At 43.7% G+C, this 24,883-nt stretch overlaps 1 protein-coding gene across 4 annotated transcripts; it reads left to right on the plus strand.

Annotated features, from left to right (window-relative positions):
- Positions 1 to 2,095: 2,095 nt before the first annotated feature.
- LRRC14B (leucine rich repeat containing 14B) lies at positions 2,096 to 24,883 on the plus strand. Of its 4 annotated transcripts, none has more exons than XR_012717217.1 (3): positions 2,096 to 3,032; positions 4,822 to 5,519; positions 9,353 to 10,185. XR_012717217.1 is itself a non-coding variant. In XM_075280926.1 (3 exons), the coding sequence occupies exons 1-2, from the start codon at positions 2,113 to 2,115 to the stop codon at positions 5,462 to 5,464; spliced, it is 1,563 nt and encodes a 520-aa protein (XP_075137027.1). In that variant the 5' UTR covers positions 2,096 to 2,112; the 3' UTR covers positions 5,465 to 5,473; positions 24,845 to 24,883. The 4 variants fall into 4 exon arrangements, 3 of the variants coding, with proteins under 3 accessions (XP_075137027.1, XP_075137026.1, XP_075137024.1); XM_075280926.1 differs by lacking the exon at positions 9,353 to 10,185 and adding an exon at positions 24,845 to 24,883 and having other exon boundaries at positions 4,822 to 5,473; XM_075280925.1 differs by having other exon boundaries at positions 4,822 to 5,473.

Here is a 24,883-nt window from a genome sequence, read left to right on the forward strand (position 1 = left end):
ATCATGTGATTCTTGCTGTGCCCTGATCAATTTGCTGTCTTTCATTTGTCAAATCTGTTCAGAAGATACAGCCCCTGAAATATTACGTGTAAACTAGCTCTTATTCCCCAAGTGGACAAGAACATTTTGTTTTTCTCATAAAAGTATAATGTTACCCACCCACTTAGTGAGTAAGAGTTAATTTACATATAATCTTCTTGGGGCCATATCTGCTGAAGAAGTTGACTGATTTTAAGAATAAAAATCAATCAGGGACATAGTGGCCATCAAATGATGTAATGTGTATTTGATAACAGATTCTCTTCATAGCATTGTGGAGGATGACGGCTTGTGTAATCTCCATTTTGGATTCCAGGGCCATGTGGTGCCATGCCATCAGCCATTTTACACTTCTCTTTGTTTAGAGAGTTCCCCCCCCCTTCGGCCTTAATGGAATACGACTTCTCTCCAGTTTCTTATCCAATAGCCATGTGCCAGAACTATTTTACAACTTTGCCACCGATCATGTTATGCTAATTATACTAGTCCAACCTGTTCTTATACATCAACTTTATTCTTTCAGACTTCAATACGGTGATACTTAGAGCGGATTGTGTTCACAGCATGTGATGTACCAGTGTTAAAAGGGTATTCCTATAACCCTTGTTCACCAACCTGCAGGCTGTCTGCGCTGTTCACTTCCTGGTTTTCTTGGCACATTGGTGGGCGGGGTTTCACTTGCTCTGCTATCTGATATGTTTGTAGTCAATAATGAGGGATTGGTTGTAAATGCATTACCACAGTATGAAGCTGATGTAGCAGAGCTGGATTTGAGTCAGCTTGCATTACATACAGAGGTACTTGGACTCCCTATCTCAGCCCTTATCAGCCAAATTCAATTAAACCAGAATCAGAAATGTCGGAGCTCTCACCTCCCCTATCTGATGAGATAGGGGAGGATGCTTTTAAACACAGTAAACTTTCTGCGATGAGATCTCTAGCCACTGTAAACTACAGTAGCAGTCGGGCATAACTAGCAAAGTCTGGGTCTCGTAGCCCTCTTTACAGACCTGCATATAGTAAGTGCTAGTGAATTTAGACCACCACCTGTCTCAGACACTTCCAGAGTTTGTCCAATTTCTGAATAACCTGTTTAACAATAATGTTCGTGTTACTGAGCTCTCCTGGACACCAGCATGGATCTTCGAGCCTCTTGAATGATGTCACGGGCCCAATTAGAGCCCTCAGCACTTATGTAGGTCACACTGGAGTCAGTGGTCTATAACGTCATTCAAGAGGTCCTGCGTTGGAGCCCAGGAGAGGTGAGTAATACTATCATTATGTTTTATCACCTCCGATCATTATACTTTGGGGTCTGAAGAGACCCCAGAGTGTAATAGTAGTTTTATTTAAGCCATGTCCCATTCACTTCATGAAATCTTTCACCATCTTCCCTAAGCCTATTCTTTATAAGGGGCTACTCCACTGATTCTGGGGCAGTTAGAATTTTTTCTTTAGCTCCCACTGTTCTCAAGAAATCCAAGTCGTTTCAGCACCCAATATTCTGTTTAGGCTCTGTCAAGTGGGTGGACCCAGGTGTGAGAAGACTTTCTGAGACTGCCCACTTGACAAGTAGAGAGCCTAATTAGACGCTGACACTCAGGAACGGACCGGTAGAGAAATAATTCCAACAGTCCCAGTGTGGAAATTTATTGGAGGTGGTGAATGATCCTCTTTACATGATGCTACTAGTGTTGTGTGGGCAATTACAGATGGCTAGTGCAGGTACTAATAATATAGGACACATCTGATGACATTCAGATGTATTAGTGTCTTGAAATACTCTTTGTTTCATAAGAAGATGCAGTACAATGCCAGTAAGTAGCTAACCACCTTTAAGAAATGAGGTATATTCACCTCCTTTATATGCAAGTACCTTTAAGGCACTGCTACTGTATTGTCCCCAGTACAACAGAAATATTGGCTGACAAGCCAGCTTATAAAAGCGAGACTGACGTGGCTGGAGGTTTTCATCTCCGAACAAATTCCAGTGTCAGCTGCAACTAAAAATAAAGTGTCATGACACATTGAGCTCCTGAGAGCAACTACACAGTGACCAAGGCAGGAGAGAAAATGGTCAGATACAACATGAAGACCCTGAGATTTCTCGGGGCAGAGGCCTTTATTTCCAACCAGGAATATGCTAAGACGCACATGAGGAGTGTGGCACATAACCTGTACCCCCTCTTACTGAAGGCTTGCTACTTGCATGAAAAGGAGGACTTGATAGTTATGTTGGTCGAGAACTGGCCCCAACAAGATTTCAGTTTTGCCAAACTACTAGGCAAAACCCTGGACTACCCTGAAGATATCAGCCATTGGGCATGCCGACGTAGCCTGACAGCTTGTCTGAAGGGCTTGAAGAGCTACGTTCTGAATCCTTCAACAACTTACTCAAAAAGACTTAAAGTCGTAGACCTGACAGCAATTCAAGACATTGAATTTCAACCATGCCAGTGTAAGAAGTCACTAGGAAGATGGGCAAGAACAGAGATGATTTCCCAGCTTTGCTTTGAGATTCTGATAGAAATGCAGAGATTTCAGTTTGATCCTTCCATATTTGACATGGATATTGATGTCTTCTGTAACCTCTTTGTAACCGAGAAGAACTATGAACTTGTGGTCCAAGCTCTACTGATGCGCGTTCACTGCCCCCTGAAGATACGATGTGTAGATTTTAGGGTGGATAGTTTAGCTTTGAGGAAGCTTTTTTATATACTAAAACTTGTTGAGCCCAATTCTATCCACAAGTTAGAAATGGTTCATAATGTCCGCTTAGAACTTTATCATCTTGAGGTTCTTCTGAACAATCTAGCCTTCCCACAGCTTACGTCTCTCACTCTGCCAACAAGGACTTTCAATGTTACACATTATACACCAGAGGATGATGCGGTATTAAGTACCATCGGAGAGAAACTAAGCAACATGGTCCTTCTTACAGAGCTAAGTCTTTCATTCTCTACACTTACAGGAAGGCTGAGGAAGCTGCTCAGGTACGTCTTCATTTCATCCATTTGTTGGTTCCCAAATGTAATATGAAACGTAGGGCCCTTAGCAGCATACTCATCCATTATAGTGAACATGGCCGTCCTGTGCTGGCTATGTTTAATCTGTTTTCACAGACTCATTGATAGGTGATGCTGAAAGATACAGAAGACAGCGTACATTTTTTTTCTTGAAGACGTAAAATAGATTATTTGTGGTAATGTGCGGTACGTGAAGATACACTATTAGAGATGAGCGAGTGCTGTTCGGATCAGCCGATCCGAACAGCACGCTCCATAGAAATGAATGGATGCACCTGGTACTTCCGCTTTGACGGCGACCGGCCGCTTAACCCCCCGCGTGCCGGCTACGTCCATTCATTTCTATGCGAGCGTGCTGTTCGGATCGGCTGATCCGAACAGTACTCGCTCATCTCTATACACTATTAATGTCAAGTGGAAAGGAGATCAACTTTTGTTGTTGTTTAATTTTCTGTACTTTATATGTTTCTGGGTCTTTAAAACCAAAGCAGATGACACATGGATGTCATCCGTTTTTCTTCATGGATCTGTAGACTTTTATTGGTGTGTGATGCATGAGCATCATTGAAAACAAAACAAAAAAAAGAATATGCTCCTTTTTTTTTTGAGAACCTTTGGTTTGCAAAGGAACGGGGATGTCTGAATAAATCGAAAAATGGAGACGTCATTGATAGATATTTTGGTAGCCCTGTGAGCTCTATTCACAGAATTCAGGGAAACAAATTCGGGGTATTATCAGAATTTTTGTTGCTTGCAAAGGGAGCAAATCTGACAATGACAATGTATTAGGTACAATGACGCTGAGAGGTGAGGAACGCCCTCCAGCACTAGTCTATGGACGAGTACTGTCAGGATGGAGATGGGGTGTCATGGCTGGGTGGTAAGGAACACCCCCCCACACACACAGTATAGCGCTACACACAGTACTGTCAAGAGGGGCGTTCCCAGCTAGACTGCAGGGAACGCCCTTCTGACATTGAAGAGCTATCGATAACGGCAGCGATATCTCTTCCCCGGGGCATATAACGGGAAAGCCGACAATGTCGACTTTCTGGCGGTTTATAAAAACCGCATGTGTCTGAGGACATGAAAGGTCCTCTTTAATAAAATTACATTTGTGTTTTAAATTCTCCATAACTATTTGGTCAGGCAGGATCTTTTATTTACATTATGGTTTCATTGCTAAAATTTATGTTCCCAAAATAGATGCTTCAGGGTATGCGGGTATGTTCCTTAGGATAGGGCTACATAGGCAGAAGTGCTGCAACAGTGTTCATGAATGTTAGATTAGTGTATATATAGTATATCTTGTAGAACTAAGCACAGATCTTCTGTGGATGTAGGCTTGCTCCAATCCTTCTGTCTCTTCCTGTAATCCCAGACAGAGATCAGGGCACTGCGGGGGCCATATCATCACTTCCAGGACTCTTCCTCGAAAGGGCGGTCACACCAAACATTGATGTTATATGGAATTCTCGTTTCTTCCTTATCTTTTTTTAGTTGATTCTCAAAATAACTTATTATTGCTTCTGTTTTTGAAAACATTTTTACTTTGCTGCATTTTCCATATCTGCCTAAAACCTTTGCCAAATACTGTTTAAGAAAATTACATATAATAGTATGGATATTATTGCTGATGGGGTTAACTGTATTCCTCATGTCCATCTATCTGATATAGCTTCCACCTGTAATTTTTCAGAAGTGTTCTGGAAAATGAAAGAACTGATCTATAATATATCTATGGTTTGTTTTTCAGCCCACTGAAGACTCCTCTGAAAGTTCTTGAACTAGGCAATTGTTCCCTGAACCAGGTAGACATGGCATACTTGGCAAACAGCTTGCATTCTGAACACTTGGAAGTCCTGGACCTCAGTGGTCATAATATAACAGAACTTTTTCCATCAACATTCTTCAAACTACTCCAAAAATCTTCGTCGACACTGAAGACTCTAGTTTTGGAGGAATGTGACATTGGAGATATGAATATCCATGTAATAGAAATGGGCTTGGTACATTGCCTCAAACTCACAAATTTTAAATTCCTCCAGAATCCTTTAACATCTATAAGTCTTAGGCGAATATTCAGAGTTCTCGTCAATTTGCCCATGTTGAAATATGTTGAGTTTCCAGTACCGAAGGACTGCTATCCTCCTGACGTCAGCTACCCTCTAGATGAAGTGACGCTTGTAAAATTTGATCACCAAAAATATAACATGGTCAAAGAATCTCTTCAACGCATTTTGGTTCAAGCTGCTCGAGATGATATATCAGCTGTCACCCCTCTTTTTGGCAGCTATGATGCTGCTATTGAAGAAACCAGCAAGGAACTGGGTGCTGGTTTATTGACATCATTTAGAGAGGCTTTGCAGAGTTTTACAGAGTCACTACAAAAATTATAAGGGTTGGTGGTATGTAAAACACGCATGGAAGGCAATAAGTATTCATTATGATGAGGTTTGTAGCACCGCCTAGTCACTGGCACACTGTTCTCCTTGTTCGTAGGAGCTGTGCTCCAGTCCATGCCTGTAAGGTGTGTTGGCCCTTTAAGAATCTGTAACATTGCATTATGTTCCCAGTCAGTCTCCTGTGGGCTATTTAATGCAACTTTCCTCACAGGAGGGGGTCTAAGCAATAAGCTTTTTAGCTTATGGAGAGCGCCAAAGGTGTTACTGTTGCTCATTTACCTGCTTTTGACCTTGGATCTGATTTCGCACCAGGCTCTGTCCTGCCTGCCCTGACCTGTGTCTGTATACTGACACTACAGATTTACTATTGACCTTTCTTTCTATTCCACTGAATACTTAACTTCAATAAAAATGCTATGAGATTTTACAAATCTAAACATCATGTAGCAGTCCCAGTGCAGGAAATAAATATTACTTAAATGGGTTCCATGATTGAAGGTTGACTACAGGTACTGCTGTGACCTATAGTGCTAAGCTTTACAAAGAGAGGTTAGTTAGTATATTCAAGAAAGGAACAAGGTATGGTCACCATTTCCATATCCCACTGTCCTGGTGCCGATGCTTTGACCCAGTCTACACTGATCCTTCTGAGATTACACCATATTCATTATTCACATGACTGGTATAGCCAGTGATTGGCCTCAGGGCGAGTTCACACCAGTGCCCGATCTCCGTTTTGCAGGTTTCCGTTTCCTGCCCGAGAAACTGGACAGGAGATAGAAACCTGCAGTTTTCAAACCCATTGATTTGAATGGGTTTGGAAAGTGTCCAGCCATGAGCGCCAGTGAGCATTTTGTACCTGTCTGTGGCGAAACCGGGTTTTATTTAACTGGACACAAAGTCGAACATGCAGGACTTAAAGAGGACCTTTCACCATTTTTCCCAAAGGCAGTGTTATATACTGCCGGAAAGCTGACAGTGCGCTGAGTTCAGCGCACTGTCGGCTTTCCCGATCTGTGCCCGGTGTGAAGAGCTTACGGTCCGGTACCGTAGCTCTTCTATGGTCAGAAGGGCGTTTCTGACCATTAGCCAGGAACGTCCTTCTGCCTCGCGGCGCCAATCGCGCTGTGCTGTGGAGCGGGGAGGAACTCCCCCCTCCCTCTCCTGATAATACTCGTCTATAGACGAGCTGTGTGAGCAGAGGGAGGGGGCGTTCCTCCCGATTCCACAGCACAGCGCGATTGGCGCCGCGAGGCAGAAGGACGTTCCTGGCTAATGGTCAGAAACGCCCTTCTGACCATAGAAGAGCTACGGTACCGGACCGTAAGCTCTTCACACCGGGCACAGATCGGGAAAGCCGACAGTGCGCTGAACTCAGCACACTGTCAGCTTTCCGGCAGTATATAACACTGTCTTTGGGAAAAATGGTGAAAGGTCCTCTTTAATACCCGTTTAAAAAAAACGGTTTCACCGCAGACAGGTACAAAACGCTCACAAGCGTTCATGGCCGGACACTGTCTGCCAGGTTTCCGTCTTCTGTCGGCAGAAGACGGAAACCTGAAAGCAGAAGCCAGGGCGCAGATGTGAACCCAACCTCAGCAACCACACATGCAAATATGAGCATAGAGGCCAATGGTTGGCTGGAGAAGTTACTTAGAACAATGAATGTGATGTCATCCTGGAAGGAACAGCAGGGACGTAAATGCCTGGGATCAGGAATGGTGGATTTGGGATATTGTCTGCAAGTCAGTTTAGACGGTGAAATATGTTGCACAATAAAATATTGCACTGAAGAGTCGTGACATAAATTTCATTTTATATTTCTATGGTGTCACATGTGACTGAGAGATGACACTTGCAGAAATCCAAACCTGTTGGATTTTGGTTGTAGCACACAAGTACTTTTTTTTTTCACCATAGAGTTCAGTGGAAGTCACATGTGATATGTCTATGACTTGCCTGTGTCTTTACAGCCAAATTATTAAGCACCCACAGGATTGATTTCTCACTAATGCAGCCCACTGATCACTAGAAAGGGGTCATGTGTCCCCAGTCTAAATGGAGCAATAGTTGCACATGTACACTGCCGCTCTACTTAAGGGGTATGGGACTGATGATCTTCTCAACCATCTTAATCCTATTAATATTATAAATGTGAAAGTTTGTGAGTTTGTGGGTTTGTGTGTTTGGATGTTTGCATTTTCGGATGTTTGTTCCTCCTTTGGATAAAGGCACAACTCCAACTATAACATTATTAGCCCGGAATGGTTTATAACCAAGAACTCTCTGAGGAGCTTTCACTACAATCCTGCAGACGTGTGTGGATTAGAAATAAAATTGGTATTATTACTTATAAGACTATCTGAATTCTTTATATTTGATACAGATGTCTACCCACATGTCACACACTATCAGAAAGTATTTCTATCTGGGACATTGTCATCCCACCTGAGCGCACAGATATACAAGGGAATCAGGAGAGACAGCCATAGGGTGACCCATCTTACTTATATGAGCAGTTTTAGGGTATGTTCACATGCAGGATTTATTTTGTGTCTTGCACCTCAAAATCTTCCCCTTAGAATACGCCTTAATCTGCCTTCTATTGTTTTCAATGGAAGACAGTGACAGATTCTTATTATTTATTTACTTGTATAGCGCCATCATATTCTACAGCGCTTTACAGTATGTCTTTAGAGTGTGGGAGGAAACCACAAAGACACAGAGACAATATACAAACTCCTTGCAGATGTAGTCTTCTATGTTATTTTCTATGAATTCACTTAACCCCTTCATGGCACTGGTGAACAAACTGGGGAATCACCAAAATTCTAAATAAATGATGTTAAAACATAACTTTTATTCTTGTATAAATAAAAAAAAACTTTCCCTAACAATGAAAATTGCCGTTCCCGCGACCTTGGTGGTCGGTCTCGGTACTTTTCTAAGTTAACAACAACTCACCATGTGGGTATAAATCTCATCATATCATTTTGTCATTATAGTTCAGGCTGTTACAATTGCGGTCATACCACACATGGGGATTTTTATTATTTTTAACACTTTTACTACATTAAATTACTTTTTGTCATGACATTATTGTCTTTTATAACTTTATTTTAGTGTATGCAGTTTACTTTGTAGGTCCCACTAGGTGGCATCACACTGTGATCTTATAATCTTATATACTCATATCCTACTATATACTATATCAAAACATTATTATCTATGAGCATAAACTGACAGGCATTCTATTAGGACGAGCCTCTGGTCTGGAAGACATTGTGAGGCCCCTGCTGCCACGACAACCATTAGAACCTATGACCTCACAAAGCACATGACATCATCAGTTCTATATCACCACCTACATGTCCTGAGTCTGGCAGATTGTAGAGGTCCAGTCCAGGTAAGTAGCACAGATATTCTCTCATATAACAAATGCTCGGCCGCTGCTCCATTCATACAGGAGACATTGGCGTTCTTACTCTGCTTTCTTTTACGGATAATGGCGAGGAATTGCTGTGGGCGGGGCCAGTGGATCACCAGGTTTATTACATAAATGATGAGTGAGATCTAAGAGCCGGCCGAGATATCTCTGAGTATTTCCCTAGTGACAGACTCTACAGATAAGATAGGGAGAGAGATTTCAGATTATTTGTTTTATATTTGAGGATATTCTAATGAAAAAGGGGGATAAATGTTCCTGAGATTTCTCAGTGTTGGTTCCCTGAGGTTCGGATGTTCCTTTCTAATATATAATCCCTGTTGTCGGCTTTCTGAGCTCATAACCCTTTCAGTTCCGTATAACATCCATTGTTTCTATTCCCTATCATGTAAATGCGGAGTAATTCTTTAACATTCTTTATTGTTATTCTCCTATAGGTGCACTCCATACTGTATGCAGAGGAGGACAACTGGACGTATATATATAGACATATATGTGTATATAAAGGTTGTAAGTATATATGCAATATGTGTATAAGGTGTAACTGTATATATACAGTATGCAGAAGAGGACAACGGGAAGTATATATATAGACGTATAGGTGTATTTAAAGATTTAAGTACATATACAATATGTGTATAGGGTGTAAATATATATATACAGTATTGTAAGCCCTCGCGGGCAGGGCCCTCTACCCCACTGTGCCAGTCGCTCATTGTTAGTATTATATCTACCTGTATAATTTGTATACTGTATGTAATCCTCAAATGTAAAGCACCACGGAATTAATGGTGCTGTATAAATAAACAATAATAACAATAATAATAATAATAATAACAATAAAATAATAATACTATATATATAGACATATATGTGTATTTAAAGTTTGTAAGTATATATACAATATGGTATAGGGTGTAACTATATATACAGTATGCAGAAGAGGACAACTGGACGTATATATATATAGACATATATGTGTATTTAAACGTTGTAAGTATATACAATATGTGTATAGAGTGTAAGTATATATACAATATGTGTATAGGGTGTAAGTAAATATATATAGTATAGATATAATATATATTGTATGGTATATAGTTTTAGAGACTTTTAAGTATCTTTCTACAATAAGTCCCTTTGTATACAGTGGGTAAAATGTCAGTATATATATGAAAATATGCATAGTAGGAGATTGTAAGTAATGTTAGTAATACATATATACAGTATGTGTAAGGTTTAGATGTATTTATGTTAATAGATTGTAGGTCAGGTCATTAATAATGTATATAGCGGTACTTATGGTTATATTTGTGTATATGTATATTTATATGTATATTTAGAAACTGTAAATAATGTCAGTAATAATTTCATCTATACTGTATGTATAAGGTTTGTGTATATATAGATATAAATGCATATGTAAGATTGTAAAGTGTTAATAAATATTTCTATGTTCAGTATTTGTAAAGTATCAGTATATTTATCTATATATGTATAGTTAGAAATTGTAAATAATGTGCTTAACAAGAACTTCTATATACAATATGTGTACGGTGTGTGTATAGAAAGTTATATGTATACTTAGAGACTTTTAGTAGCTTCAGCAATAAGTAACTGTGTATAGAGTGAGTAAAGTATATATCTATAGAGTCTATAGATATCTATAGAGTATAGAGTATATATCTATAGACATACCGCACATAGTCAGAGATTGTAAGTGGAGAAAAAGGTTCTGTGTTATCATTCATATTCTCTGACAAAAAGGCCAAGAAACCAAAAAATCTGCCGGGGTATGTAAACTTTTGAGCACAACTGTGTGTGTATATATATATATATATATATACTGCAAATTAATGTTATACTATAGCATCATACAGCCAAGGCCATTGCAGTAATAGTGATGTCTTATCCATAGTGATGATATACACACACTGTACATCCCATCGACCACTTAGCGTTTCGATGGGTCCCTATACTAACACTTTATACAGGACAGGAGATAGTCTTCTTATATAATCGCTGTTACAGGGCAGTCTATAAGTACTTTCTCTCTGGGGTCTTCCCTATAGGGGGAGTGCAGCAATTATTATAGAGGTATATTAGTCTTAGTGTAGGGACCCATCTGAATGAGGTCGCCGTGACGGGGCAGATGGGCTCGCACAATTCATCAAACTGTGCGCTAAGAACCTCACATTTATAACTCTAGTTAGTGACAGATGAAAGTAAAGATGAAGAATTTTATCATTTGGATGGAAAAACAATGTACTAACAAATTAGTTGTTTTTTTTTTTGTTTGTTTGTTTTTTCAGTCTTAAAGGGGCTCTGTCATTCATAAAATGGATTTTGAACTAAGCATATGCCTGAATCGCCTTTAAAAAGGCTGTTAAGGTTCTGCTTCCTGCTCTTCCAAACACCCCCCTGTTTTTAGTAAAAATTGGTAAAAACGATATGCTAAGGAGGCTCACCGAGCACCCTGGGCATTCCCCAGGGGCAGCGAGCACCCCCGCGTCATACCTCAGTAATGCCCCTCCGTGGCTTATGCTCTGTTATGCCCTTCTACTCCACACTTGTTGTACCATCTACATCCGCTTCAAATCCTGTGCATGCGCAGTAACGCTCCGTTCTGAGCGCTACTGCACATGCCCGATTGCCATTTTCTTGTAGCTACCTATAGAACTCAGCATACTGCTCAGTAGGCTGTTCTATATCCAGCTACACCAAAATGGCACTCGGGAATGCCCAGTATTGCGCGTCCGAATGCCATTTTGGTATAGCTCGCTATAGAACAGCATACTGAGCAGTATGCTGAGTTCTATAGGTAGCTAAAAGAAAATGGCGCCAACAAAATCCAGTTACAAACATGTTTACCATCTATGTAATGTAAAGCAATAAATGTCATTACATGGTTAATATTCCCGCATTCACCTGTACTATGATTATTTATTTCACCTACTCATATAGCACCATCATATTCCATGGCGCTTTTCAGACATTGTCAGTCACTGTAGGTATACGAGTAAAGGAATCCAGCGTCCACCAGGCGAAAAAGTAAAATTTAACTTTTATTGCTCCATAGTAAAAACCATTACAGGATACCCGAGGGCAATTGCAGATGATACAGCATAGAAACAGCTACGCATTTCAGGACTCCTAATCATCCCTTCCTCATGGCATACTACAAACAACACACCTGCACAATTACAGTAGCAAACCCACCTATAAAACTTAAAGGGGTTGGCAACTTTCAGACCAATATTGAAAAACAAATGTACAATAGAAAGAGATCCAATTTTCCAATATACTTTCTGCATCAATTCCTCACAGTTTTCTAGATCTCTGCTTGCTGTCATTCATTCTGTTACTTCTAGTGGATGAAAGTCTGACCATGGTCATGTGATACACGGTCCATGGTCATGTGATGTACGGTCCATGGTCATGTGATGAGGACACAGGTGCCGCTCGTTATAGTCACAGCACAGTAATCAGACATCTGCCTGGTAATCAGCTGTGCACCTGTGTGCTCATCACATGACCATGGACCGTAAATCACATGACCATGGACCGTACATCACATGACCATGGTCAGGCTTTTATCCTCTAGAAGTAACAGAATGAATGACAACAAGCCGAGATCTAGAAAACTGTGAGGAACTGATACAGAAAGTATACTGGAAAATTGTATATCTTTCTATTGTACATTTGTTTGTCAATATTGGTCTGAAAGTGGCCAACCCCTTTAACTCTATAATGGCAAGTTTACCTAGTACATATAACCTGCATAATTAAATCCTTCTATATATTACCGACTATATCTCTTTCATATGCAATAAAATATGTTACCCAACTACTGTGTCCAAATTTTATTTGATCTCCTACTCAACGATTTATATTAGCTTATACTCTTTATAATTACCAATTCTTTCCTATATTCCACCTTAAAAGCATATACCGTACAAATACAATACATACGGTACACATTATTTATGCTTAAACGGGTTTTATTAAAGATTTTTCAATAAAATACAAAACGAACAACAAAAATGAAGTCGAGCAACAATGAAGAAGCATATAAGTTCGCGGGCTGGGAGGCCAAAAAGACCCCCCTCCGCACAAACCAAATATAGCCCAACAAGAAAAGAAAAAAAGGGAAAAGGAATAGACAAGAAACAAACAAACAAACACAAGACGAAGACTAAAAGAACCACAACGAAAGCAAAAGAAGAAAAGGAGAAGAAAACAGACGGCCATGTCACACTCATGCGAAGGCAGTAGAGAAGGCAGACGATTCCTGGAACATAACCCAGGGACGCCAACGAAGTTCAAACTTGGAATAGTCAGGGGAATCTTCCGCCACCAAGGTCTCCATCCGCTGAATAAGAAGGAACTCCTGGAGGAACTCAATCAGGGAGGGAGGGGTAGGGCTGCGCCAGTGTCTTGGGATGACGGTCCTGGCGGCCACAAGAAAGTGCCCCAGGAGGTCCTTCTTAATCTCCGACAGCTTACCAGGGATAACCGACAGAAGTGCCAGCTGAGGAGAGACAGTCACCGAGCGCCCACTGACCCTGGAATACAAAGAAAACACCGCGTCCCAAAAGGGGCGCAGAACGTCACAGTCCCACCATATGTGCAACATAGTACCCCTAGCGGAGCCACAGCGCCAACATAAGTCCGGAACAGCGGGAAAAATCCTATGGAGAAGCACTGGACACCTATACCACCGGGACAGAATCTTATAATTCCTCTCCTGAGCGCTACACGGGAGGGCCAGCTTGTGAGAAAGCAAAAAGGACCGGTCCCAATCCGCAGATGACAAACCCACAGGAAGGTCGGCGTTCCAAGCGGCGACGTAGGGAGGGAGTTCCGCAGTGACATCCGAGAGGAGAACATTATACAGTAGCGAAAGGGCGCGAGGGGGGGGGTCTGACGCCCAATATAGGATTCTATGGCTAATGGAGGAGAAGAGAGGCGAAGAGTAAGCGAAAACTGCTTCAGAAAGGACTGGAGTTGAGCGTACTCCAACCACGAGAGGCGCAGGTCAGGATGAGAACTACACAGCTGGGCGAAAGGAAGGAGCGGAGAATCACCCGCCACCTCCTGGAGACAAGTATAATCCACTCGGTTCCAGCAGAGGAACCGGTCAACCGAGCAACCAGGAGGGAACATAGGGTTGTCGAAGAGGGGAGTTAAGGGGCCCGGAACACGGGCCAAGCGGCCAGAAGAACATACCAGATCCCATACTTTCAGAAAATGCGAAGGGAGAACGTAGAGGCCGGGGGATTTAGGACGAAAGTGCGGAGGGATCCACGGCCAAGAGGATAGCGAAGACGAAATCAGATCGAATTCGATGGAAACCCACTGCTTATCATGGCGACGGAACTGCCAATCGAACAGACGAAGCAAAACCGAGGCACGATAGTAAAGGCGCACATCCGGGAGACCAACGCCACCCCTATATTTACGCCGGACAAGAGTACTGAACCCAAGTCTGCTCCGAGAGGAACCCCACACAAACTTCCCAAACAATGACTGCACCCTGGCAAAGAAAACGCGTGGGAGAGGGATGGGCAAGGCCTGGAATAGGTACAGGAACCGAGGGAGGACATCCATCTTAAGGGCATGAATGCGGCTAAACCAAGAGGGGAGACGAGCTCCATAAGAACGTAGATCAGAGGTAATAGTATCCAAAAGCAGGAGATAATTAAGTTGGAACAGGGAAGCAGGATCAGGAGAAATGCGGATCCCCAAGTATTTGAAGGAGGAGGATTGCCACCGAAACAGGAAAGACCGAGTCAGGAACTCAGCCTCAGAAGGGGGAAGTGAGACATTAAGAGCCTCACTCTTAGATAAATTGACCTTAAAATTGCTAAGGGCACCAAAGCGGGAGAATTCGCGTAAGACAGCCGGAAACGAAACCCGTGGTTCAGAGACATACAGCAGAAGATCGTCCGCATATAGCGCCGCCTTAACCATATGGGATCCCAACTGTATACCGTGGACATTGGGGCAACAACGCAACGCCACCGCCAGATGCTCCATCACCAAAGCAAAGGCGAGAGGGGGCAACCTTGGCGGGTACCGTTGCGGACCGGAAAGAAATCCGAGATCACTCCGTTCACCCGGACCCGTGCCGATGCATTCCCATAGAGAGCCAAAATCTTGCCCAGGAAACCGGAGCCAACCCCGATCTGTGCAAGGGTCTCCCGAAGAAAACCCCAATGAATGCGATCGAACGCCTTCTCGGCATCGATCGAGAGCAAACAAAGAGGAACCTTAGAGGAGCGGGCTATAGAGATGGGCAGAACAGTTTTGCAAACGTTATCACGCGCTTCCCGACCCGGAATGAAGCCGACCTGATCACTATGAACCAAAGCGGGCATGAAGGAAGAGAGGCGATTCGCCAACAATTTCGCATATAATTTCACATCAATATTGATTAAGGAAATAGGCCGGTAACTCCCCGGGCATACAGGATCCTTACCAGGCTTAGGGAGCACAGTGATCAGAGCAGACAAGGATTGCGCAGAGAACGGAGACGAATCCCCCACACTATTAAACACCCACGTCAGATCCGGGGAAAGGAGGGAACTGAAACATTTATAAAAGCGAGCAGAGAACCCGTCCGGTCCCGGCGCTTTACCCGCAGGGGTAGACTGGATTACCGCGGTGACTTCCTCTAACGTAAATGGCGACTCAAGGGCTTCCGCGTCAGAGCAAGAAAGAGAGGGAAGAGCAGTGTCGGCTACATACTGTCGGATCTTGTCTCTAAGCACCGACGGGTCCAAATCCGCGTAATGACCGTGAATATCGTACAAGTTTGAATAAAACGAGCGGAACTCCGCAGCAATGTCAGTGGGATTATGAACAAGACCACCCGACCCAGTACGCAGGCGCGGAACATACGCAGGGGAATCTCGCGGATGAAGACGACGAGCCAGCGAACGACCACATTTATCAGCAAACTCATAGTAATGTTTCTTAACGTGGTCCCTAAAGCGCAGATATTTCCTGTCCAAAAGGGCGCGAAGTTCCTCCCTCGCATTAAGAAGCTCCGTAAAGGTTGAACGGGAGCCGGACTGTTTGTGAGACAGCTCAAGGTCATGAATACGATGTAAAAGGGCGGTAACCCCAACGGCTCGCTCTCTCTTAAGACGAGCGCCGTGTTGAATAAGAACCCCCCTCACCACGCACTTCATAGCCTCCCACTGCATAGGGAGAGAAGTAGGATCAAGAGCATGATCGAGCCAAAAATTCCGAATGGTCTCCCCGACAGCCTCCTTACAAGGGATGTCTTTCAAAAGGCCCTCATTCAAGCGCCAGTTAAAGGGGCGCCGAGACAGGCCAGGAATGTCCAGGGACAAATGGACAGGAGCATGGTCCGACCAAAGAACCGAGTCAATACGAACTACCGGGGACCATGAAAGGGCATGATGGCTAGTCAGGAAAAAGTCAATGCGACTATGCGAGTTATGAGCCGGGGAGAAATAGGTATAATCTCGACCCTGAGGGTTTAGAATGCGCCAAACATCAACCAATTGGGAGTTATGAAGGGCTGACAACAAGCGGCGCAATTGCGAGGGAGCGTGGGAGGGGCGCGGGGGGAGGAGTCAACCTGAGGGTCCAGGACAAAGTTAAAATCACCACCCAAAACCACGACCCCCTCACTAAAGTCTGCCAATCTGCGGATAAGGGACCTACAATACGCCAACTGACCCTGATTCGGGAGGTAGCAACCAGCCACGGTGAGAATCGTACCACCGGTGCGCAATTTCAAGAAGAGGAACCTACCCTCGGGGTCGATACAGGTGTCCAGAACCTCATGCTGCAGAGAACGGTGGATAGCGATCGAGACTCCCTTGGACTTAGCAACTGGGTTGACACTGTGGAACCACTTAGGGAAGTGACGGCTGCGGATATCCGGGACGTGGTCCTTCTTAAAATGGGTTTCCTGCAAAACAAGGACATGTGAGCGCTGTTTATGCAACTGATACAAAATCTGATTACGCTTTTGGGGGACATTGAGACCCCTAGCATTGAGGGTACAAAAGTTAATAGCGGACCCAACAAAAGGACTATGCCGTGGAAAGGATGGGAACCCCCCCAAAGAAAAAGGGGAAAAGACATAAGTCAAACACGTCCCGAAACCCTCCCACAAATGTCCCAAAAAATAGACAGAGAGTCCACTTCAAAAGAACAGGAACGACAGCAGCCACTACAGCAATCAGGTGGAAGCACCAGAAGCAGCCAGAGACAGGTCCGCCCCCTCCGGGGAGCGGGTCTTACGACGCCTTCTAGAGCGCCGCTGAGGACGAGCAGGAGGGGCCGACAGAAGATCACCAGGGAACGGAGGCCAGGAGAGGGCAGGAACCGATGGCAGACCCAAGGCAGAAGCAAAATTGTAAAGTTCATCCGGATGGGACATGGAGATAACACGACCACCATGACGGACCTGCAGGCGGAAAGGGAAGCCCCATGTATACGGGACTTGATGCTGGTTGAGCACTTCCAAGAGGGGTTTCAGAGCCCTCCGTTTAGCAAGGGTGAGGCGAGACAAATCCGGCAGCAGCTGCAACTCAGTGTCCTGAAACAAAACCTTCGGGGCTTCCCGGACTTTGCGCATAATCGCCTCCTTCAGCTGATAGCGGTGAACCCTGCAAATGATATCTCGAGGCCTATTATCATCAGGAGAGCGCGCACCCAGGGAGCGGTGCGCGCGGTCAAGTTCAATGGGCGAATCCAAGGGGGCCCCCAGAATGGAATTGAAGATGGTGCGCAAGGTAGCATCCAAATGTTGTGACTCAACGGATTCAGGAAGGTCCTGCACTCTAATGTTATTACGCCGATTGCGATTCTCCAGGTCACCCAACATATCAGACAGAAACCGCAGCTGCTGAGTGTGGGAAGCAATGGTAGCCTCATGGGAGGAAAGCTGAGTCTCGTGAGAGGCAGAGGCCGCCTCAAGGGAATCCACCTTGGTTTCGAGTTGTTGTACAGAGGAACGGACAGCGGAGAGTTCCGATTTGTAAGACTGCTCAAGTCGCACCACATAATCCTCCATATCAGACTTGGTGGGGACTGCCGCCAAGTGGGCGCTAAGGCGGCGCAACTCCACAAGAGTATCAGCAATGGAGGCAGGGGGAGCACCAGAGCCAGAAGAGTCATTAGCAATACAAAAATGAGGCCCACAATCCACAGGAGCTGAAGGTAATCCAGGAGGGACCGGCAGGGAAGCAGACACCGCTGGATGGCCCTGGAGAGACCGAGAGGGAGCAATAGGGAGGGAGCCAGAACCCCTGGGAGCAGCAGACAAGGGGGATAGGCCACAGTCCACAGGCTGGTCACAGTCCGGGGCCAGTTGACTCAGGGGCACTGTCCTAGGAGCCATGGGCACTTCAGAGGGGCCCGGAGAGGATGCAAGGGCCGGCTGTGAGGAGGAAGACCCAGAGTGGAGCCAGACAGACCTGTCCTCACCCCAGGCAAGGGCCGTGGGGGCAGCAGCCAAAGGTTCCAGAGCAGGGGACATCAGAGGGGCAGCAGGAGAAGGCGGTAGAGATGGCCAGGAGCTGTCTGGACCAAGTGCAGGCAGAAGGGAGGGCAGAGGAGAGTCCTGGCCTACCTGACCATCGGCACCCACACCAGGAGAGAGTAGCGTAGGACTGCAGGGGAGCTGCGTTGGTGGACGGGAGCCACAGGACGGGAGAGCATCCAGGCCATCACTGGGGACCAGAGAGGAGCCACCCGCATCTTCGGAGACAGCCGGGGAGAGAGTCGGCGATGCAGCAGGCCGGCCGCGTGGAGCGGCCGCAGTCGCGGGCGCCATCTTGGATGGCGAGGAGACCTCTTCACTGCGCGGCACCCGAAGGAAGCGGGCGATGGATGAAGGTCCCGGAGGGGTAGAAGAGGATCGCTGGGAAGGCCTACGGTTCTTCCCCATCATCAGGTAAGGTAAAGCTGTGCCGGTCAGCGAGAAAGCAGCTTTTCACCCAGGGCCAGAGACGGAGCAGAGGCAACGAGCGTCCTCACTCCTCCATGGCCAAGCCACGCCCCCCGTACACATTATTTATAACAACATTATTATACAATCAAACACTTCCTTAACATATGTTATAATTCAGACTATGCGATAACAACATACTTCGGGTATAATCTTAACGTCAACCTATATGTCATCAACAAACATAAGGGACAATAGATACATTCATACAATCACATGTACTTAACCCCTTTACTCTATACCTATTATGTACCTACATATAGGTTGGATGACATCTTTTTCTTCTTGTTTTAATAATATCCGCCTTATATGTTCTGATCATGTGACTGCACTACCCAGAAGTATTTATATCACGTGACCTATACCCCGCCTACTTACATCCCATGCATAGGAGGCTAAACCCATCTCCTTACTGCTGTTGAGTTTATGTCACATGACCAAAACTCTTCCTACCTACTTCTTATAATTGGGACAATAAATACTACATCACCCAACCTAGGACAAACACTATGATCGAAAGGTAAATATCTAACTCTACTAATTTAATATACTCGTATATACGCAAGATCTGACCTTATATTTAAACCATACGGTTGTCTAGTTTTAAGCTGTGTAATCCAATATGCCTCACGTATTAATAATTTTTGCCTCCAATTACCTCCTCTAATTGGCTTGGATACTTGCGTAATATACAAGATTGCGGAATATACTAGATTTATATACTAGATTGCGTAATATGCTAGATTTATATACTAGATTGCATAATATACTAGATTTATTTTCTTTATTTTTAGAGATACCCAATACATGTTCTGCTACTCGAACTTTAACACTACGAATAGAGCAGCCAACATACAGTAATCTGCATGCAATACATTCAACAACATAAACTATATGGTGGCTGCTACAATTTCAAAATCCCTTAATATAATACATTTTTTTACCTTCCGAATCACAAAAAGTCTTGGTTTTCTTTGCATACTGACACATGTTGCAGCGTTTAAGTCCGCAACTATAAAATCCCTTAATACTTAACCATGGGTCAGATACTATTTTTTCCCTATCTTGAAATAGACTAGGAGACGAAATGTCCCCAATAGTTTGCCCTCTTCTTGCTATAATCTGTACTCCATCTTTCAAAATTTCATTTGTTATAGGGTCCTGACATAAAATGGGAATATTGCGTTTAAATATAGATTTGATTTTATTCAATTGCCTACTATATGATGTTGAGAATAACAATTTGTTGTTATATCCCCCCTTCTTTTATTTTTATGACTAATATATTGTCTCCTTCCGAGATTACACCATATTTATTATTCACATGACTGATATAGCCAGTGATTGGCCTCAGGGCGAGTTCACACCAGTGCCCGATCTCTGTTTTGCAGGCATTCATGGCCGGACACTGTCTGCCAGGTTTCTGTCTTCTGTCGGCAGAAAACGGAAACCTGAAAGCGGAGGCCAGGGCGCAGATGTGAACCCAACCTCAGCAATGTCATCCTGGAAGGAACAGCAGGGACTTAAATGCCTAGAAAGAGGTCATGTGTCCCCAGTCTAAATGGAGCAATAGTTGCACATGGCTCCCAACATGTTATTACCTTTAACCGCCCTGTCTTGGTACCGCTGATCTGCAGGGTCCTGGCGGTGGGCCCCTAGAAACAATTCCACTGGTGGGCCCTAGACATCCCAGTCCGACCCTGTTTGCACCTGTCTGCCAGGTTTCTGTCTTCTGTGGGCAGAACACGGAAACCTGAAAGCGGAAGCCAGGGCGCAGATATGAACCCAACCTTAGCAACCACACATGCAAATATGAGCCTAGAGGCCAATGGTTGGCTGGAGAAGTTGGTTTTGAAATTTTGGTTGTAGCACACAAGTACTTTTTTTTTTTTTTTCACCATAGAGTTCAGTGGAAGTCACATGTGATATGTCTATGACTTGCCTGTGTCTTTACAGCCAAATTATTAAGCACCCACAGGATTGATTTCTCACTAATGCAGCCCACTGATCACTAGAAAGGGGTCATGTGTCCCCAGTCTAAATGGAGCAATAGTTGCACATGTACACTGCCGCTCTACTTAAGGGGTATGGGACTGATGATCTTCTCAACCATCTTAATTCATCTCGTAAAGACTGAATGGAACAACAGCAACCAACCCTTCATTCATGGGGAACATGGGACTCCTGTTCTAGTGTTCGTGAGGATCTCATGGCGACTATCCTTCGGATAAAGGCACAACTCCAACTATAACATTATTAGCCCGGAATGTTTCATAACCGAGAACTCTTTGAGGAGCTTTCACTACAATCCTGCAGACGTGTGTGGATTAGAAATAAAATTGGTATTATTACTTATAAGACTATCTGAATTCTTTATATTTGATACAGATGTCTACCCACATGTCACACACTATCAGAAAGTATTTCTATCTGGGACATTGTCATCCCACCTGAGCGCACAGATATACAAGGGAATCAGGAGAGACAGCCATAGGGTGACCCATCTTACGTATATGAGCAGTTTTAGGGTATGTTCACATGCAGGATTTATTTTGTGTCTTGCACCTCCAAATCTTCCCCTTAGAGTACGCCTTAATCTGCCTCCTATTGTTTTCAATGGAAGACAGTGACAGATTCTTATTATTTATTTACTTGTATAGCGCCATCATATTCTACAGCGCTTTACAGTATGTCTTTGGAGTGTGGGAGGAAACCCACAAAGACACAGAGAGAATATACAAACTCCTTGCAGATGTAGTCTTCTATGTTATTTTCTATGAATTCACTTAACCCCTTCTTGGCACTGGTGAACAAACTGGGGAATCACCAAAATTCTAAAAAAAATTATGTTAAATCATAACTTTTATTCTCGTATAAATAAAAAAAAAAAAATTTCCCTAACAATGTCAAACCCTCTACAAAAAAGGATCCTAATTCTCTATATTAGATAAAACACTATACAGACCCAAGGACAATTGTGGAGAGGGGCTCAGAGATATCATCCTAAAGCAGCAATGTCCTATGTGAACAGGTCCAGATCACAATAGCACAAATATATGGATCAATGGTGCCTATCGACTCTCAATAAAGTATGGACCTCACACGTCTGAATGCAATCAAAGCACCGTATATTGTGAACAGTAGAGATATGGAAACGTTTTCGGTCAGATGACCTTCATCAGACTCTACATAATGGATATAAACACAAAATTAAACAAAAATAACATTATAATGTGTCCACAATGTGACATGATTCAATATCGTGTTTATACATAATATGTACAGAATATTCAGATGTGTGAGGTCCATACTTTATTGATGACAAGGGGTGGGACCCTAACCTCACACCAACGGGACAACAGCTGCATCCCTATCTCTAGTATCTACTCTCAATGACGCTCCCTAATGTTCACAGATACACCGCTAAATTTCTCATGCACAATTAATACTTGGGGAGCATAATGGCAGCCATTAATGGATCCAGTAGTGAGGAATGTACCAATAAATAACCCCAACACCACTGGAAAGACAGATACAGAGTGCTATATAGCATAAGGACCAGGGTCTGCATGCAATGGGTCGGCCGCTCCCTGAGTGCTAGCAAGCAATAACACCTGGCTTCTTCACTCACAAGTCCATTCTCTGCATGGTATCATATGGGGCACAACATGCCTAATAACTGCTCCCACTACCTCCTATGTGTATAAACACTACTCTTCTCTATGCGTTTCGCTTCATAACTAAGCTCATCAGGAGAATGCCCAGGTATATGCTCTGGAAAATTATGAAATTGCGTTGAAAATTGCCATTCCCGTGACCTTGGTGGTCGGTCTCGGTACTTTTCTAAGTTAACAAAAACTCACCATGTGGGTATAAATCTCATCATATCATTTTGTCATAATGGTTCAGGCTGTTACAATTGCGGTCATACCACACATGGGTATTTTTATTATTTTTAACACTTTTACTACATTAAATTACTTTATTGTCATTACATTGTTGTCGTTTTTTAACTTTATTTTAGTGTATGCAGTTTATCTTGTAGGGCCCACTAGGTGGCATCACACTGTGATCTTATAATCTTATATACTCATACCATACTATATATAGAGATGAGCGAACAGTAAAATGTTCGAGATTCGATATTTGTTACGAATAGCATCTCAATATTCGACTATTCGAACGAATATCGAACCCCATTATAGTCTATGGGAGAAAATGCTTCGCTACAGGGGATCCTACCATTCGATTCAGGAGAGTCACCAAGTCCACTATGACACCCCAGGAAATGATGCCAACACCCTGGAAAGCAACTGGGACAGCAGGGGAAGCATGTCTGGGGGCATCAAGTACCTTTATTATGTTGGGATTCCCTGTCAGCTTGCGATATGCCGGAGTGGACTTTTTCCCATAGGAATGCATTGACCATCGTTGATGGGGTTTGTAGTACTAACACGCTAAGCTGGACTATTCCTTAGTACTACTAACACGCTCAGATCGGCTATTACACTAAGGAATAGCTGAGCTGAGCGTGTTAGTAGTACTAAGGACTAGCCAAGCTGAGCGTGTAGGAGATGTAGGAGAGCTGGCAGATATGCAGCAGACTTACACGTGTTAGTAGTACTAAGTAATAGCTCAGCTGAGCTAGTCGTGTTAGTACAGGAGGAGTAGCTGGAGGGATGGTTGGGTGTAGTGCAGAGCTCTTTCATCTCCGGTGTCTGGAGTAACCGGGCTAACCGCATGGGCTCTGCTATATCTCACTATAGAAAAGCATTGACCAGTGTTGATTGGCCAGTGTATGGGCATTCAGTTAATCAACGCTGGCCAATGCATTCCTATGGGAAAAAGTCAGCTTGCGCATATCGCAAGCTGACAGGGATCCCGACAAGATTGAGTCCCAAAGAGCTGTGTGAGTGACATTCCCCCCAAAATAAAGGTAATCCCTAGCTAACCCTGCCAGTACATCTATCCCTGTCTCACAGTCACATAGTTCACAGTCCCAAATTAATCGAATGGTAAATCCACCATTTGTCTAAATTGGAGGTTATCTGTTTCCAGTCGCCAATTTCTTTTTCCGATTTTTTTTCATTGCCTCCGTTGTCATATTTCCTGTCCCACCTCCCCTGCGCTGTTATTGGTGCAAAAAACGCGCCAGGGAAGGTGGGAGGGGAATCGAATTTTTAGTGAGTTTGCCACCTGGTGTTCGATTGGAATCTCATCCTCATCTCTAACTATATAAAATATCAAAACATTATTATCTATGAGCATAAACTGACAGGCATTCTATTAGGACGAGCCTCTGGTCTGGAAGACACTGTGAGGCCCCTGCTGCCACGACAACCATTAGAACCTATGACATCACAAAGCACATGACATCATCAGTTCTATATCACCACCTACATGTCCTGAGTCTGGCAGATTGTAGAGGTCCAGTCCAGGTAAGTAGCACAGATATTCTCTCATATAACAAATGCTCGGCCGCTGCTCCATTCATACAGGAGACATTGGCGTTCTTACTCTGCTTTCTTTTACGGATAATGGCGAGGAATTGCTGTGGGCGGGGCCAGTGGATCACCAGGTTCATTACATAAATGATGAGTGAAATCTAAGAGCCGGCCTAGATATCTCTGAGTATTTCCCTAGTGACAGACTCTACAGATAAGATAGGGAGAGAGATTTCAGATTATTTTATATTTGAGAATATTCTAATGAAAAAGGGGGATAAATGTTCCTGAGATTTCTCAGTGTTGGTTCCCTGAGGTTCGGATGTTCCTTTCTAATAAATAATCCCTGTTGTCGGCTTTCTGAGCTCATAACCCTTTCAGTTCCGTATAACATCCATTGTTTCTATTCCCTATCATGTAAATGCGGAGTAATTCTTCTATATTCTTTATTGTCATGTAATTCATCAGAGCCTTTGTGTATTCTCCTATAGGTGCACTCCATACTGTATGCAGAGGAGGACAACTGGACA

Source organism: Leptodactylus fuscus, chromosome 7, assembly GCF_031893055.1.
Source record: "Leptodactylus fuscus isolate aLepFus1 chromosome 7, aLepFus1.hap2, whole genome shotgun sequence".
NCBI classification, from domain to species: domain Eukaryota; kingdom Metazoa; phylum Chordata; class Amphibia; order Anura; family Leptodactylidae; genus Leptodactylus; species Leptodactylus fuscus.